The 15,942-nt window shown below is 38.4% G+C and overlaps 2 protein-coding genes across 6 annotated transcripts in view; both read right to left on the reverse strand.

Annotated features, from left to right (window-relative positions):
* Window positions 1–5,309, reverse strand: part of LOC130913650 (mitochondrial sodium/calcium exchanger protein) — a 69,549-nt gene extending 64,240 nt beyond the window's left edge. The window contains exons 1-2 of one of the 4 annotated variants that reach the window (XM_057832427.1): window positions 4,880–5,307; window positions 2,634–2,786 (exon numbers count right to left, since the gene is read on the reverse strand). In XM_057832427.1, coding sequence (XP_057688410.1) covers window positions 2,634–2,786; window positions 4,880–5,038 — 312 coding nt within the window. In that variant the 5' untranslated portion in view covers window positions 5,039–5,307. Of the gene's footprint in view, window positions 1–2,633; window positions 2,787–4,879 lie in introns of all 4 variants that reach the window. The other 3 variants (XM_057832425.1, XM_057832426.1, XM_057832424.1) reach the window with 3 other exon arrangements.
* A 154-nt stretch (window positions 5,310–5,463) lies between these two features.
* Window positions 5,464–15,942, reverse strand: part of LOC130913649 (acyl-CoA dehydrogenase family member 11-like) — a 33,888-nt gene continuing 23,409 nt past the window's right edge. For both annotated transcript variants that reach the window (XM_057832423.1, XM_057832422.1), the window contains exons 12-15: window positions 10,985–11,092; window positions 10,736–10,907; window positions 8,597–8,663; window positions 5,464–8,516 (exon numbers count right to left, since the gene is read on the reverse strand). In XM_057832423.1, the coding sequence (XP_057688406.1) occupies window positions 8,396–8,516; window positions 8,597–8,663; window positions 10,736–10,907; window positions 10,985–11,092 (468 nt within the window). In that variant the 3' untranslated portion in view covers window positions 5,464–8,395. The remainder of the gene's footprint in view (window positions 8,517–8,596; window positions 8,664–10,735; window positions 10,908–10,984; window positions 11,093–15,942) is intronic.

The raw sequence follows: 15,942 nt of genomic DNA on the forward strand, positions 1-15,942 counted from the left end.
AAAATGCAGCATATAAATGTGCTAGTTGTTTATTACACACTTTTGTGCTTTCAACAATAGGAACATTAGCCTATACAAAGCTAGAATTCTGCTCAAAAAGATATTTAAAGATAATAATCCAACAACAATTTGCCTTTCAGACCCTGCGTATTGGTCAGCTTTCTTTCTGAAAGAAAGAAGAAAAAAGAAGAAGTGCTATAGAGAAAAGCAATCCCAATGACAAAGATTTAAACACGTATTTTACAAATGAAATGCCTCAATGAATCAATGAATTTTTTTTTTTTCTTATGAAGGGTTTTCAAAAGTTTTATTGGTGGATTTTCTCAAGTTAAAGCGCCAACACAGAAATTAATAAATTTAATTGTGTAAGCAGGATCTGTGTATTATTCCTATTATTTAATTACAGGTGTTTTAGCTCATTTCGATTTATTTTATTTGAATGGGCTATTATTTATTTTATTATGTGTTTATATTTTACAAATGTGATGTAGTATTCATTTATATTGTATATTTTATGTTGTATAACTTTAGTTCCTATGTGAATATTAGTTCCTTCTTGTTTTGTTGTAGTAGGAGGGTTTTGTATTGAACACGGGGCCGTGTTGGTTATTATTAGAGCAGAGAAGACAGCAGTAAATCAACAAAGACAAGTCAACTGTTACCCGATCTACCACTCAGGAGATCTGATGGACTCAAAAAGAGGATTACAATTGCATATTAGTTTGAAAATCGACCGGATCCACCGTATTTTTACACGAGTGACTTCCGGTCTGCCCAATCCTAGCTAGTAGTATTGACGCAGGAGGGCGTCAATATTGCTATTGATCCTGAAAATATACAGTGGGGCAAATAAGTATTCAGTCAACCACTAATTGTGCAAGTTCTCCCACTTGAAAATATTAGAGTGGCCTGCAATTGTCAACATGGGTAAACCTCAACCATGAGAGACAGAATGTGGAAAAAAAAAACAGAAAATCACATTGATTGATTTTTAAAGAATTTATTTGCAAATCATGGTGGAAAATAAGTATTTGGTCAATACCAAAAGTTCATCTCAATACTTTGTTGTGTACCCTTTGTTGGCAATAAAGGAGGCCAAACGTTTTCTGTAACTCTTCACAAGCTGCTGGTATTTGGCCCATTCCTCCATGCAGATCTCCTCTAGAGCAGTGATGTTTTGGGGCTGTCGTTGGGCAACACGGACTTTCACCCCGTGGCATCAAAATGATAACAAGAATGGTGAGCAAAAATCCCAGAGCCACACGGGGGGACCTAGTGAATGACCTACAGAGAGCCGGGACCACAGTAACAAAGGTTACTATTAGTAAGACAATGTGGCCGCCAGGCACTCAAATCCTGCACTGCCAGATGTGTCCGCCTGCTGAAGAAAGTACACGTCCAGGCCCGTCTGCGGTTCGCTAGAGAGCATTTGGATGATCCAGAACAGGATTGGGAGAATGTGTTATGGTCAGATGAAACCAAAATAGAACTTTTAGGTAGAAACACATGTTCTCATGTTTGGAGGAGAAAAAATACTGAATTGCATCCGAAGAACACCATACCCACTGTGAAGCATGGGGGTAGGAACATCATGCTTTGGGGCGTTTTTTCTGCAAAGGGACCAGGACAACTGATCTGTGTAAAAAAAAGAATGAACGGGGCCATGTATCGAGAGATTTTGAGTGAAAATCGCCTTCCATCAGCAAGGGCATTGAAGATGAGACGTAGCCGGGTCTTTCAGCATGACAATGATCCCAAACACACAGCCAGGGCAACAAAGGAGTGGCTTCATAAGAAGCATTTCAAGGTCCTCGAGTGGCCTAGCCAGTCTCCAGGTCTCAACCCCATAGAAAATCTGTGGAGGGAGTTGAAAGTCCGTGTTGCCCAACGACAGCCCCAAAACCTCACTGCTCTAGAGGAGATATGCATGCAGGAATGGGCCAAAATACCAGCAACAGTGTGTGAAAAGCTTGTGATGAGTTACAGAAAACGTTTGGCCTCCGTTATTGCCAACAAAGGGTACATAACAAAGTACTGAGATGAACTTTTGGTATTGACCAAATACTTATTTTCTACCATGATTTTCAAATAAATTATTTAAAAATCAAACAATGTGATTTTCTGGTTTTTTTTCCACATTCTGTCTCTCATGGTTGAGGTTAACCCATTTTGACAATTACAGGCGTCTCTAATGTTTTCAAGTGAGAGAACTTGCACAATTAGTGTTTGACTAAATACTTATTTGCCCCACTGTAATACAAATAAATTGTTTAAAAAAATCATACACTGCGATTTCTGGATTTTTTTTTTAGATTCTCTCACAATGGACAAGCACCTACTATGAAAATTTCAAACCCGCCAATCATTTCTAAGAGGGAGAACTTGCAAAATCCCAGGGTGTTCAAACATTTATTTTCCTCACTGTAAAACATACAGTTTTTAAAGCGCAAATGTAAATTGTGCCCATATCCTAATATTTATGGACGTGACTGCATTAATGCCGCTATCTACAGCGGCTTTGAGGTCTTGCAATCTGTGACGTCAAGACTGAGGAAAAACCCAAAGTGTTGATAAAGTGAAGTTCCCCAAACTTCCTCAAATGGCACACAACCGCACACGTACACGAGGCTTACACAGAGGATGACTGTGAGTGGTGTAAGGTTGGGGGGAAGCAGACAGAAGGCCACTTGAAGATAGTTAAAGAAGCCATCTTCAATGCTGCAGTCGGGTGTGTTCTTGACAAACGCACAGCGGTCTGCAGCACTGACGTTCATCACATCATCACACTGAACACAAAAATACACATACACTGTAAATATCAACTTACATTATTGCCCTCTGTGCTCCAAAAACCTTTCAAATATTCAATATCACAGTTCAAAGTTTTAACAAATTGTCGGCAAAATGGTATGTAGTATTGTCATAGTAAGCACATTTCCGAAAATAGTACAGTAGCTTGCATTCGCTAATAATGTGGTAACACACATTGCTTAGACAACCCCTGGCAAAAAGTATGGACTAGTAGTAAGACTAAAAGTAAGGACTGAGGGAATTTTGATGTCTTCTTCAGGCAGTCATCTTTGTAAATCTCACTGGAACAGCACCAAACAAAAGTTTCAGCATCATCACCTTGTCCAAAGCAGATTCTTGCATCTTGACTAGGGCTGCAGCTATCGAATATTTTAGTAATCGAGTAATCGACTGAAAATTCTATTCAAACCTACATCCCTGCATCAAATTTCAACGTGTTAAAGCAGGGGTCCCCAAACTTTTTCCTGTGAGGGCCACATAACTTTTCCCTTCTCTGATGAGGGGCCGGGTCAGTTTGTAACAGAAAAAGTGTGACGATTGCCGCAGTGCCTAAATGTAAAAATGTATTGTTTTTCAGAAAGCCACAATCAAATAACCCTTTCTGGATTCTTCCCGGAACAAAATTAAATCAAAATAATAATAATATAACGTAACATAATAATATAATACAATATAATAATTAGGGCTGTCAAAATTATCGCATTAACAGGCGGTAATTAATTTTTAAAATTAATCACGTTAAAATATTTGACGCAATTAACGCACATGCCCCGCTCAGACAGATTTAAATGACAGTACAGCGAAATGCCCACTTGTTAATTGTGTTTTAAGGAGTTTTGCCGCCCTCTGCTGGCGCTTGGGTGCGACTGATTTTAAAGGCTTCAGCACCCATGAACATTGTGTAAGCAATTATTGACATCAACAATGGCAGGCTACTAGTTTATTTTTTGATTCGAAATTTTACAAATTTTATTAAAACGAAAACATTAGGAGGGGTTTTAATATAAAATTTCTATAACTTGTACTAACATTTATCTTTTAAGAACTACAAGTCTTTCTATCCATGGATCGCTTTATGTTAATGTTAATGATGTTAATGCCATCTTGTTGATTTATTGTTATAATAAACAAATACAGTACTTATGTACCGTATGTTGAATTATGCATCCATCTTGTCTTATCTTTCCATTCCAACAATAATTTACAGAAAAACATGGCATATTTTATAGATGGTTTGAATTGCGAGTAATTACGATTAATTAATTTTTAAGCTGTAATTAACGCGATTAAAAATTTTAATCGTTTGACAGCCCTAATAATAATATAATAACAGTACTATTAATTAAATAGATAATAATCAAATAACCCTCTGTGGGTTCATCACAGAAAAAAGCCATGAAATAAATAACACTATTGGGAAAAAAAAAAAAAAAAAATTGTTCAGGGGGCCGGGCCGTAGTTTGGGGACCCCTGTGTTAAAGCATTGAAAATATGCAATCATATACAATGAAACTGACAAAAAATAAGGAAGTTCGAATTAATGTATTTTCTGAATTTGGTTTAGTATACATTATTTTAAGTGTTTATTTCATGTTGAATGCACAAGCATAAATTACGTTTTTCCCAAATAGTTTTATTATTATGTTATTCCTGTCATAAAAATGTCATTTAACGTTTTCTTTTTTTTTGCATTGAACCGTATTTTTGTACCGGAGAAATCAGCGTAATTTTTAGGTTTAGCATTATTTTAAGTGGTGACATTATTGTAATACTGTACAATGAAGAAAAATGTTTAATAAACAAATAAATACACACAATGTGTATTACAGGAACCAATCAATCGTGTGAGGTGTTGCCTACTTCGCTTTTTTAGGTTTGGTTAATAAATACTGTACAAGTAGGTACATGATTTCAGCAGTCGTTGTTCGTGCCTACAGGTCATGTGACTCAAACCTGGTGGTAAAATTTTGGAATCTATTTAACGAGGATATATTTTCCATTAAAGCAGCTAATAGACATTTTCTCCCATGAAGAGTGACAGTTCATGTCCACTTCTTATCGCACCAACCTCGTCGTTGTTATTCTGAGACATGACGGCCAGTGAAGCATTTACGGACCCTCCGTCTATTGCAACACCTGTGCTGGTCTTGAAGACAGTCAAGTTCGACGTAGCTTCCTGGAACAACGAGGTCCCGACCAGGAAAAGAAGCAGAGTACTCACAGACATGACAATCTCAGTCTTTGTTTTTATCCAGGAGCCACGTCCATTCTGGTGACAGCTTACAAGCAAGACGACAGCGGAGGTTCCCGACCTATGCAGTTGTCAGTCAGCTAAAACCGAACCAAAAATAGTGTCGCTCAACACTGAAATGACAAAAAGCTCAGTTTCTGTAAAGGTGAACATTCGCATGAATGTGTAGTCTGATTATTTGGCCGTCTTTACGCATGCGACTTCTAAATATATAAAAAGAAAGAAAAAAAAAAAAGGTCGGGGAATTCGCAACACTTTAAGGAAAGCTCCGCCCATCACAACACCAACGACGTGTGCTTCCTTCAATGACTTCTTGTAATGTCGAAACTTACCACTCGCTTCACTTTTTACAATAAATACTTAGAACAATCGTAAAAAAAAATCGTATTTTTATTATTCGTGTTGAAAAGCATTGAGCAGGATTTAATACGAAACTAAAATTATACACGATATATACAACTAAATACCCCAACAACATGGTCGACATATGAAATGGAAAAACTCAATTATTAAAACGTTGTTACGGTGGCACATCTTTTACTATGCCCACGTTTTCAAAGTTTTTAAGGCACCACGATTATGAACAACGTCACCATTTAACTACCAGATTTGCTATGCAATTAAATTTGGATTTAATTTGTTAAAAAGGTATGAGCAGAGGTGGGCAGAGTAGCCAAAAATTAGTAGCGTTACTTCCAAATATTATTACTCAAGTAAAAGTAGTCACGAAAAAAAAAATGTACTCAAGTACAAGTAAAAAAGTATTTGGTGAAAGGAATACTGTGCTCAAGTAACATGTAACATTGTGAGTAACTGCTTAAGATGGTAGATCTTGCCAACGGCATTTTTCCTCAGCACAATTTATTAATATGAACTTTTATCATATTGTACTATATAATATTACATAACCACATTAAGCCAAAGAAACACACAAAAAAGAAAACATTGAATTCCGACAAGAGAAAAAAAATCTACAGAAATGACCGTAATTTTTGGACAATAAACCGCTACTTTTTCCCTCATTTTGAATCCTGCGTCTTATAATCCATTGCTGTTTATTTGTTGATATATTTGGGTTAATAGACAACACTTTATCTGACAGCGACGTCATAAGACTGCCGTAAGACTGTCATAATTATGACATGACATTATTATGGGCATTAATGAATGCCTATGACAGATGTCATTAAGTGTCATCTGGCAAATTTGGTCACTAACTCCATTTATGTCCAATTTGGAACTTTTACATCCGTTCAAAAGGGAGATAATTTGCCGGATGGCACCAAATGACATCTATAATAAGCATTCATTAATCCTCATGACAGTGTCATGTCATAATGATGATTGTCTATTGACATTCTTATGGCACCACTATCAAATAAAGTGTTGTCTAATTCCATAACTAGCAATGTATGAAACAACTAGAACAGTAACTGAAGAAATAATTAGCAGAGAAAATGAATTTTGATTTGTTATTTACATCTGTATCGCTACAATACATGTTAGGAGGCATGTTGGACGACAACAGTGTTTACAGCAGGTGGCAGCAGAGGTTGAATGTCTCCCTCAAGAGAACAGTGAAGCTTCTTGAAACAATGATTCATGGTGGTTCATTCGGTCATGTCTTATGATGCCGCTGTCAAATAAAGTGTTATCGGATTATATCTTTTAGTGTAAATATCTCATAATACAGTGAGGACAGCTGCGGTTTATAGTCCAGTGCGATTTATCTACTGTATGAACAAATGCCGTTTTCGTGTCAAATTTGGTGGGTGGGGGGTTTTAGTCAGGTGCACCCTATAGTCAGTGCGTAATTTGTAAATCATAAAGTGCCGGAACGCAAAGTACATATGACAGCGCAGGGATGACGAGACAGGCACATGGCCCGGAACATACGCAGAAAATGATACTGAAAACAACACGCACATGCCCACTTGGCATGCTGTGGGACTTACAAGCCTCAATTTCAGATAACATCCATGGTATAAATGTTATGACATCAATTTACAATTTTTTAGGCTATACGCTACACAGTACGGGCAATTGCCCAGATAAGCACAGGTGGGACTTACAGTACACAGTCAGCAATTAGTTTCTCAACAGGCCTAACTTGTAAAACATTAAAAAAAAATCATAGATTACAATAAATAACACAAACCCATTCTTTTGCGAGTTTCATCCCCCCCTCGTCTTCTCTGGCCCCAAAGTTCCCACAACCTTGCAAATTGTGCAGTCCAAACCCGAATTTTCCATAAGGGTACTAGCCTGCTGATCCGGCTGTTGGTGGTCCAAATGGCTGACTGCTGGCGCTGTAGCTGGCCCTCACTCCGGGTGGCGCTGAACCTGACCAGCTGCTGCCATGGTAGCAGCCTCCTGCCCCGGCTTGGCTGGCTGTCCGTGAACCTGGCTAGCTGCTGCGACGCTAGCCTCCTGCTGCACCCCGTCCTGACCGTTAGCATGATCATTGCAGCTGCCCTCATCGCCGGTTATTGCTTTTCTGACTCGTTTTGAACCATCTTCCTTCTTTTTTTAAAAAAATACAGTAAATTCAACTTACATTCTTTTGTTTACATTCTGTTTGGCATGTTGAAATACAGTTTGATCCATTTTTTTGTCAGGGGCGTAATTTATTGGTCCAGCTTTTCAGTGCATCAACAAATCTCCGACTTTTTCAAATGATGGTCATTTTTTATGAACAACATGCAGTTCTTGGAATTTGTCCTGTAAATTAATTTATGGATATTATTATTTAATTTTATACATTTTTTAAAAAACATTTTTATATTATTATGATTTTCCATACACGAGAGGTGCCAGATCAGCCCACATAAGTCCCGGAACACAGGGATGCCAAAATCAAGAGGTGCCGGATCTTGTTCCAGCAGGATCCGGCACAAATTAACCGCTGCCAATAGTGTCAAAATTTCGGTAAGCATGATTCGTTCAAGGAGCATGAGTGCCCTCTAGTGGAGAAAACATTTTTAATATGAAACTAAAAGGATCATACTCCGGTTTTCCGTGGTCAATCAGTGCCAAATAAAAACTGGGAGATAGATTAAAATTAAAATCTTATATGTAGAATAAAGAGGAAAAATGTAACAACTAGTGTAGCTCAAAGTAGCAGAGTAAAAGTAGCGTAGTTTTTCATAAATCTAATCAAGTATGAGTAAAAAGTATGGCTTGCTAAAACTACTATTAGAAGTACATTTTTTCTCAAAAAGTTACACAACTAAATGTAACGGAGTAATTGTAATGTGTTACTACCCACCTCTGGGTATGTGATATATTAATTAACAAAGCTGAAGTTAGAGGTACAGTGGCCTACAATATGTATCAGTGTCCACCCTCCGTTTCCTGGTCATACACAAGAGCTGAATCAACTCCTGCTGAAGTGGCATCGTAGTATCCTCTTGCCTTATTTGATGCCACCACACATAAGTCTTGTTCACACCACCTGATGAATCAATATAAAAAGATTACACCGGTAAATGCTTTGTTTTTTCATTCAGTTGTCTGATCATTTTAAAATTGTACCTGAGTGCTGCATAGACATCAGCTTGAGACCTTCCATTCCAACTTGCATGATCAATGAGAAGGGCACCTATGACGAAAGAAGGTAAAAGTTATCCAGTGAGTCGATATAAGTTTAATCTACTCTACAGTCCCTGACAAAAGTCTTGTCGCTTATCCATTTTGTAGAAACTCTTTTGTAGAAACTGTCACTGTTTTCTGAGTGAATGTCGGATCCATGCGGGCTCCAGTAGGTCTCCTGCAATATTTGTGGCGACTGCGGTGTACTGAAAAATCCACCTTTTGCCACAAAACAGTGAAAATTGGTGGCGGCAAAAATCATGGTCTGGGGTTACATCCAGTATGGGGGTGTGCGAGAGATCTACAGAGTGGAAGGCTACATAAATAGTCTAGGGCTGTCAAACGATTACAATTTTTAATCGAGTTAATCACAGCTTAAAAATCAATCGTAATTAATCGCAATTCAAACCATCTGTAAAACATGCCATACGTTTCTGTAAATTATTGTTGGAATGGAAAGATAAGACACAAGACGGATATATACATTCAACATACAGTACATAAGTACTGTATTTGTTTATTAAGACAAGAAATCAACAAGATGGCATTAACATTATTAACATTCTCTTAAAGCGATCCATGGATAGAAAGACTTGTAGTTCTTAAAAGGTAAATGTTAGTACAAGTTATAGAAATTTTATATTAAAACCCCTCTTAATGTTTTCGTTTTATTAAAATTTGTCAAATTTTCAATCAAAAAATAAACTAGTAGCTCGCCATTGTTGATGTCAATAATTACACCATGCTCACACATTGTGCTGAATATTTTAACGTAGTTAAAAAAAATAATGACCGCCCGTTAACGCGATAATTTTGACAGCCCTAATTAAAACCTCTCCTAATGTTTTCGTTTTAATAAAATTTGTAAAATTTCGAATCAAAAAATAAACTAGTAGCCCGCCATTGTTGATGTCAATAATTACTTACACAATGTTCATGGGTGCTGAAGCCAATAAAATCAGTCGCACCCAAGCGCCAGCAGAGGGCGGCAAAACTCCATAAAACACAATTAACAAGTGGGCATTTCACTGTACTGTCATTTAAATCTGTCTGAGCGGGGCTTGTGCGTTAATTGCGTCAAATATTTTAACGTGATTAATTTAAAAAATTAATGACCGCCCGTTAACGAGATAATTTTGACAGCCCTAATTAAAACCCCTCCTCATGTTTTCGTTTTAATAAAATTTGTAAAATTTCGGATCAAAAAATAAACTAGCAGCCCGCCATTGTTGATGTCAATAATTACTTACACAATGTTCATGGGTGCTGAAGCCTATAAAATCATTTGGACCCAAGCGCCAGCAGGCGCCAAACAACAAAAAGCAAGTAACAAGCGGACATTACACTGCTGTAATTTTAATCTGTTTGAGCGGGGGCATGTGCGTTAATTGCGTCAAATATTTTAACGTGATTGGTTAAAAAAATTAATTACCGCCCGTTAACGCGATAATTTTGACAGCCCTAAAATAGTCTGAAATATCTTACATTCCTAACTGTAAAAAGGGACACATTATGCAGCAGGATGGTGCTCCATCGCATACTTGAATCTCTACCTCAAATTTCCTCAAGGGATGAACGGGATGAAAGAGGAAGCATGGAAGACGAAACCCAATGATGAACTCTGGGCGGCGCGCAAGCCTGCTTTCTTTGATGTTCCTGATGACTTCATCAACAAATTGTATGAATCCTTGCCAAAGCCCATGGAAGTCATACAAAATATTCAATTTGGATCTCACAGCACCACTACTTAATTCGCCTATGTTATATAACATATTTTTGTATTTGAAGCACATTTTTTGTTCAATTTTTTACACTACTTTCTGTCGGCGACAAAGCTTTTGTCTTGCCAAAATTGATGACCTTTATGTCTTCATTAAATGATAAATCTTTTTTCAATGAAACAAATATATTTTTGTACATTCAACATCATTTGGGAGGGTCTTAGCTTTCATATGAGCCATTTCTGAAACCAATTGAATAATTAAAAGTCAGGTTATTAGCAATTGTTTCTACAAAATGGATAGGCGACAAGACTTTTGTCAGGGACTGTATAGTGTATGATTGCATTTAATGTCTATGTACCCATATAGATGCGAGCCAGGGTAAATGCCAAGTCTCTGGCTGCAAGTTCCAGGTAGCCTGGCATTCTAGTGGCTGCCTCCTGGATAAAGCCTTCTAGTTGAGAGAGAGCCCCATCTACTGCTCTCACAGCTGGATCCAGAGAGGACACACTGGAAGCTCCTGCAAGCAGGGTCTACACCCACACAGTATCGCTAGATCATTCCTGTCTGACTAGTTTGCAGACTCGCTTGGTGTGTTATCCAATTTTACTTTGACATGAGTGAAGTAAGCACGGAGAACCATCCCTGAACTTCGAGCCACACATCGCAGCACATCCAGGGACAAAACATTTGTTGTACCTTCCCATATGCTCAGCACCTAAACACAAAAACAGAACGTGTTAGGTATATGTTTTGGTCCTGTATTCAAATTTGACTGTGTGACAATTAATAGGCAGTGTTGCCAGTGCTTCTCAATTATTTTCCGTTACGCCCCCCCAAGGAAGACGTAAATGTTTCGCGCCCCCCCCCAAACTCTGTAAATAGTATCAATTGTCTATAATATTACTATTAAAAGTACGCCTCTTCCTCACATTGTATCCTTTTTTTTCTATTAGAGAAAATAACAGAGATCAACTTATAAAGTATAACTTTATTAACATTGTTTTGTTTGTAACAGAAAAGACTTAACGCGCATCAATTTGCCTGAATAAAAAAAAATAAAAATAAAAAAGTCACATCCAAACTGTAAAAATACACTCAAGGTACATTTTTGACCATTTGATACTGAAAAATAAAATCAGTAAATAATAACAAATTCAAAATGATTAGAAACATTAACTCATGAGGACAATATGCCAAAAAAATTGGATCGAAAAAACAAAACTGAATAGAAGAAAAAAAAAATGTCTTTGGACAGAAGGACAGTTTTATTTTTGCTGCTCGCTGCTCCCAGTATCACCTCCAGTTTGCAATGATGTGGAGTTATTTTGCAATGAGCATGCTAACAGTGCTCGCTGGTTTACTGATATAACACTGACAAAGCGGGACGATTGATGGCAATATTCGGCACGTTTTCGCTGAAAAACAACCAAGCGGCTTATCAATGAGGTTGGGGTCTAATGTCTTTAAGTGGCGTCTTAATTGATTTGGCTTCCGGCTGTCCGCTATAATCATTTTTAGACACAGTAAACAGTGGTCTTTCCCTGTCTACCACTGTATTAAAAGTCAAAGCCAAAAGGCAAACGGCCCGAAAAAAAGCACATTCTCGGCGGCCGAGGGAGAACCGTAGGTGAGGGCGGTGGTCGTGACGATCCCAAGCCGAAAACGGCACTTCTCAGCCGGACACGTGAGAACCGGAGAAGACTGTGGGTCGCTGCGTGAGTCCAGCTCTGCATGAGTCTCTTCCGTGTGCTCTTACTTACTTCAAAAATACTGCGCGCACTTTGAAAATGAGAGTGCCACTGCCACCCACTGAGTGGATGTGCAAGTACAATTTATTCTAGTACGGCCAAAAAAAAAAAAAAAGCATGTTCCCCGAGGTCACACGCGCCACCCCTGGCATCGCTCTGTGTCCCCCTGGGGGGGCGCGCCCCACTATTTGAGAAGTACTGCTGTAATCTGATTAGAGTTGAAACGAATACTCGAGCAACTCGAGTAACTCAAGTTTAAAAACTGATCTGAGTAATTTTATTCACCTCGAGTAATCGTTTATTTTGACCACTCTAAGCATCACGTTTTGCTCGCACTCCTTTTAATGCGGGACAGCGCGCTGATGTCACGTGAGTAGAGGAAAAAAACAAACAAACAAAAAAAAACCAACAACAACAACTTACTGTAGCCGACAGCCGCTACAAACGACGCCGACGTTGCTAAATACTAGCCCGCACGATCCTACGTTGGTAGCCGGTAGCGTCTGATGAGTCTCATAGAGATCACATGTATGTTGAACTAGATGCGAAATGACAGACTCAGCAGCGTCTGGGCAGCGTTAGTAAACAGCCGCCATCTTAAAGCAGTAGAGCACTAAGCAGTAATAAAGAGCGCTAAGCGCTAATAAATAAGATTAACAAAACTGTCACTAGCTCACGTAACGTTAGCCCTGTAGAGGGCTAGGTTTCTATTAATTATGACCACTTTCGATGCGTGGCTAACGTGTCTTAGATACAGGCTTTAACACAACATAGCGTTGTGGAGTGATGAGGGTGTAAAATAAAAACTCAATAATGCTAACTGTCAATTTTAGCTCAGTAGTCATTGCTGGATAAAACACCAAGTAGCACTGGTCCCTAATGTGCTCCAATACAGCCTGTATCATACATTTATTTTGAACACTGCAAAAACTCAAAATCCTATCAGGACTTACAGTTTAGACTAACTTAAAACTTAACTAGAACTTAAAAATGGCTTGACACAAATAGAAATTCAATTGAAACACGTGGGGAAAAAATCCAAACTTTTAAGTGATGTGTGTTATCAAGCGTAACGGCATTTTTTAGGTATACATATATACACATATATATATATATATATATATATTTAATAAGATCTAAAGGTTTTTTTGAGTGAAAGCAGTGAATTGGTCTTTTTTTATTCTAGTTATATCTGAGATGCAATTGTTGGCTGTTTTCAACAATATACATCGAAAATAAAGACATTGATTGACTGAAAATGGTTCAAGATTAGATGAAATGTCTTGTTTTCTCATGTATATTTATAATTGCTCTTCACCGAAAAATATATTTGTTTCATCCGATTACTCGATTAATCGATAGAATTTTCAGTCGATTACTCGATTACTAAAATATTTGATAGCTGCAGCCCTAAATCTGATTACTTTTTTCAGTAACAAGTCTAACGCGTTCATTTTTCTACACCAGTAATCTGATTAAAGTTAGTTTCCTTAGTGTCTCTGCGTTGCTATTTTTTCATTGCCTCATAACGTATGTAGATTGAAGAATATTGTAGTCATGTACGAAGAGCATTTTGAATAGAAAATGCTTAAATAAAAGGTTCCAGGTACGTGTTACCATGGCAACCTCTTAGCTATTTTCTGTTTTGGTCCCACGTCGCATGTGTTGCGGGACTGAAGGCGTGGGCCAGGCGGGTGGACATTCGAGCCGAGTGTTGAGACGTTGCGAGGGAATGTTGATCTGTGGATATCCATGAATGAAGGTGAGTATTTTTCCTTCATTCTGGAGGGTATCAGCAAAAAGTTGGACCCCCTACATGCGCGGCCGTTTCGTAGCTTTGACGTAGAAACGACGGGCAGTCATCGCTCCAAGTTGGCAAGCTTTGTTTACTTCATATGCGTGTTGCACATTTATGCCGTGAGGTCCAGCCTATTGCTGGAACCCTCCAAAATGAAGGAAAAATATTCTATTTCATTCATGGACGCACACAGATCAACATTCCCTCACACATCTCAAGAGGTGACTGCAATTGGCTCGAATGTGCACTCACACTGGCACACGCCTTTCTCAGTCCCAAAACACTTAGCGCATGTGACTTGAGACAAAAACAGGAAGTAACTATGAGCTGTTACCATGGAAACATAGACCTAGTGGGAACTTATGGAACATTTTCTATTCAAAATGCTCTTCGTATATGACTACAACCTTCTTCATTCTACATACAATATGAAACAATCACGAAATGGTAACCCAAAGACACAAAGTAAAACTCACTTTAATCAGATTACTGGTTTAGAAAAATGAACGGATTAGATTGCTCGTTACTGAAAGAAATTAATCATATAACAATAACGCATTAGTGACAACCAGTGTTGTTAATAAAGGCGTTAGAATATAACGGCATTACTAACGGCGTGATTTTTTTTAGTAGTGAGTAATCTAATTAATTACTCTTCTCATCTTGGCAACACCGTTACCATTACTGAGGCTGGAAAGGCGCGCGTTACTATGCGTTACTAAGTTGGTTGAATAACAAAAGTCTGAGAGAGACGGACTCACAGAGACGAGAGAGCAGAGCAGGAGTGGGGAAGATGGCGTTTTAAACGCGATGCTAGGTGGCTCCAATAATACCTGACTGTAGCCATAGCCTACAAACTACGCCCACATGATACGGTAGATATCACATATTATAGAACTAGATGCAAATGACAGACACTGCTGCATTGGCAACATGTTTTAAGGACTACATGCGTTAGTAAACAGCCACCATCTTAAAGCAGTAGACCTCTCAGGAAGGCTCTGATGTAGAGATCCTTCCTAGCGAACCGAAGTAAAAAAATTTTTTCTTTCTTTTTTTAAATCTAAAATGCTCCTAAATGGGCAAAATCTTGACTTAAATCTATCTTTAAACGATGAAACAGTTTTAAAACTTACACATGTTGAAAGTAGACAGAAGGGAACTAATGCAATTACGGGAGCAATTTTAACAACTTTAACGGTTGATTCACAACTTTAAATGACTTCCACACATAGCAACGGTTACTATCTAGTTATCGCAATACCCTTGTGTCTAGTTAAATGGAGGGTAAAGAATTGGGCTAGGGCAGTGCTTCTCAATTATTTCCTGTTACCCCCCCCCCCCCCCCCCCAGGAAGACGTAAACGTTCCACGCCCCCCCCAACTCTCTGCCACCACTGTAAATACAGTGCCTTGCAAAAGTATTCGGCCCCCTTGAACCTTGCAACCTTTTGCCACATTTCAGGCTTCAAACATAAAGATATAAAAATTTAATTTTTTGTCAAGAATCAACAACAAGTGGGACACAATCGTGAAGTGGAACAAAATTTATTGGAGAATTTAAACTTTTTTAACAAATAAAAAACTGAAAAGTGGGGCGTGCAATATTATTCGGCCCCCTTGCGTTAATACTTTGTAGCGCCACCTTTTGCTCCAATTACAGCTGCAAGTCGCTTGGGGTATGTTTCTATCAGTTTTGCACATCGAGAGACTGACATTCTTGCCCATTCTTCCTTGCAAAACAGCTCGAGCTCAGTGAGATTGGATGGAGAGTGTTTGTGAACAGCAGTCTTCAGCTCTTTCCACAGATTCTCGATTGGATTCAGGTCTGGACTTTGACTTGGCCATTCTAACACCTGGATCCGTCTATTTTTGAACCATTCCATTGTAGATTTGGCTTTATGTTTTGGATCATTGTCCTGTTGGAAGATAAATCTCCGTCCCAGTCTCAGGTCTTGTGCAGATACCAACAGGTTTTCTTCCAGAATGTTCCTGTATTTGGCTGCATCCATCTTCCCGT

Source organism: Corythoichthys intestinalis, chromosome 3 (assembly GCF_030265065.1).
Source record: "Corythoichthys intestinalis isolate RoL2023-P3 chromosome 3, ASM3026506v1, whole genome shotgun sequence".
Classification (NCBI taxonomy): domain Eukaryota; kingdom Metazoa; phylum Chordata; class Actinopteri; order Syngnathiformes; family Syngnathidae; genus Corythoichthys; species Corythoichthys intestinalis.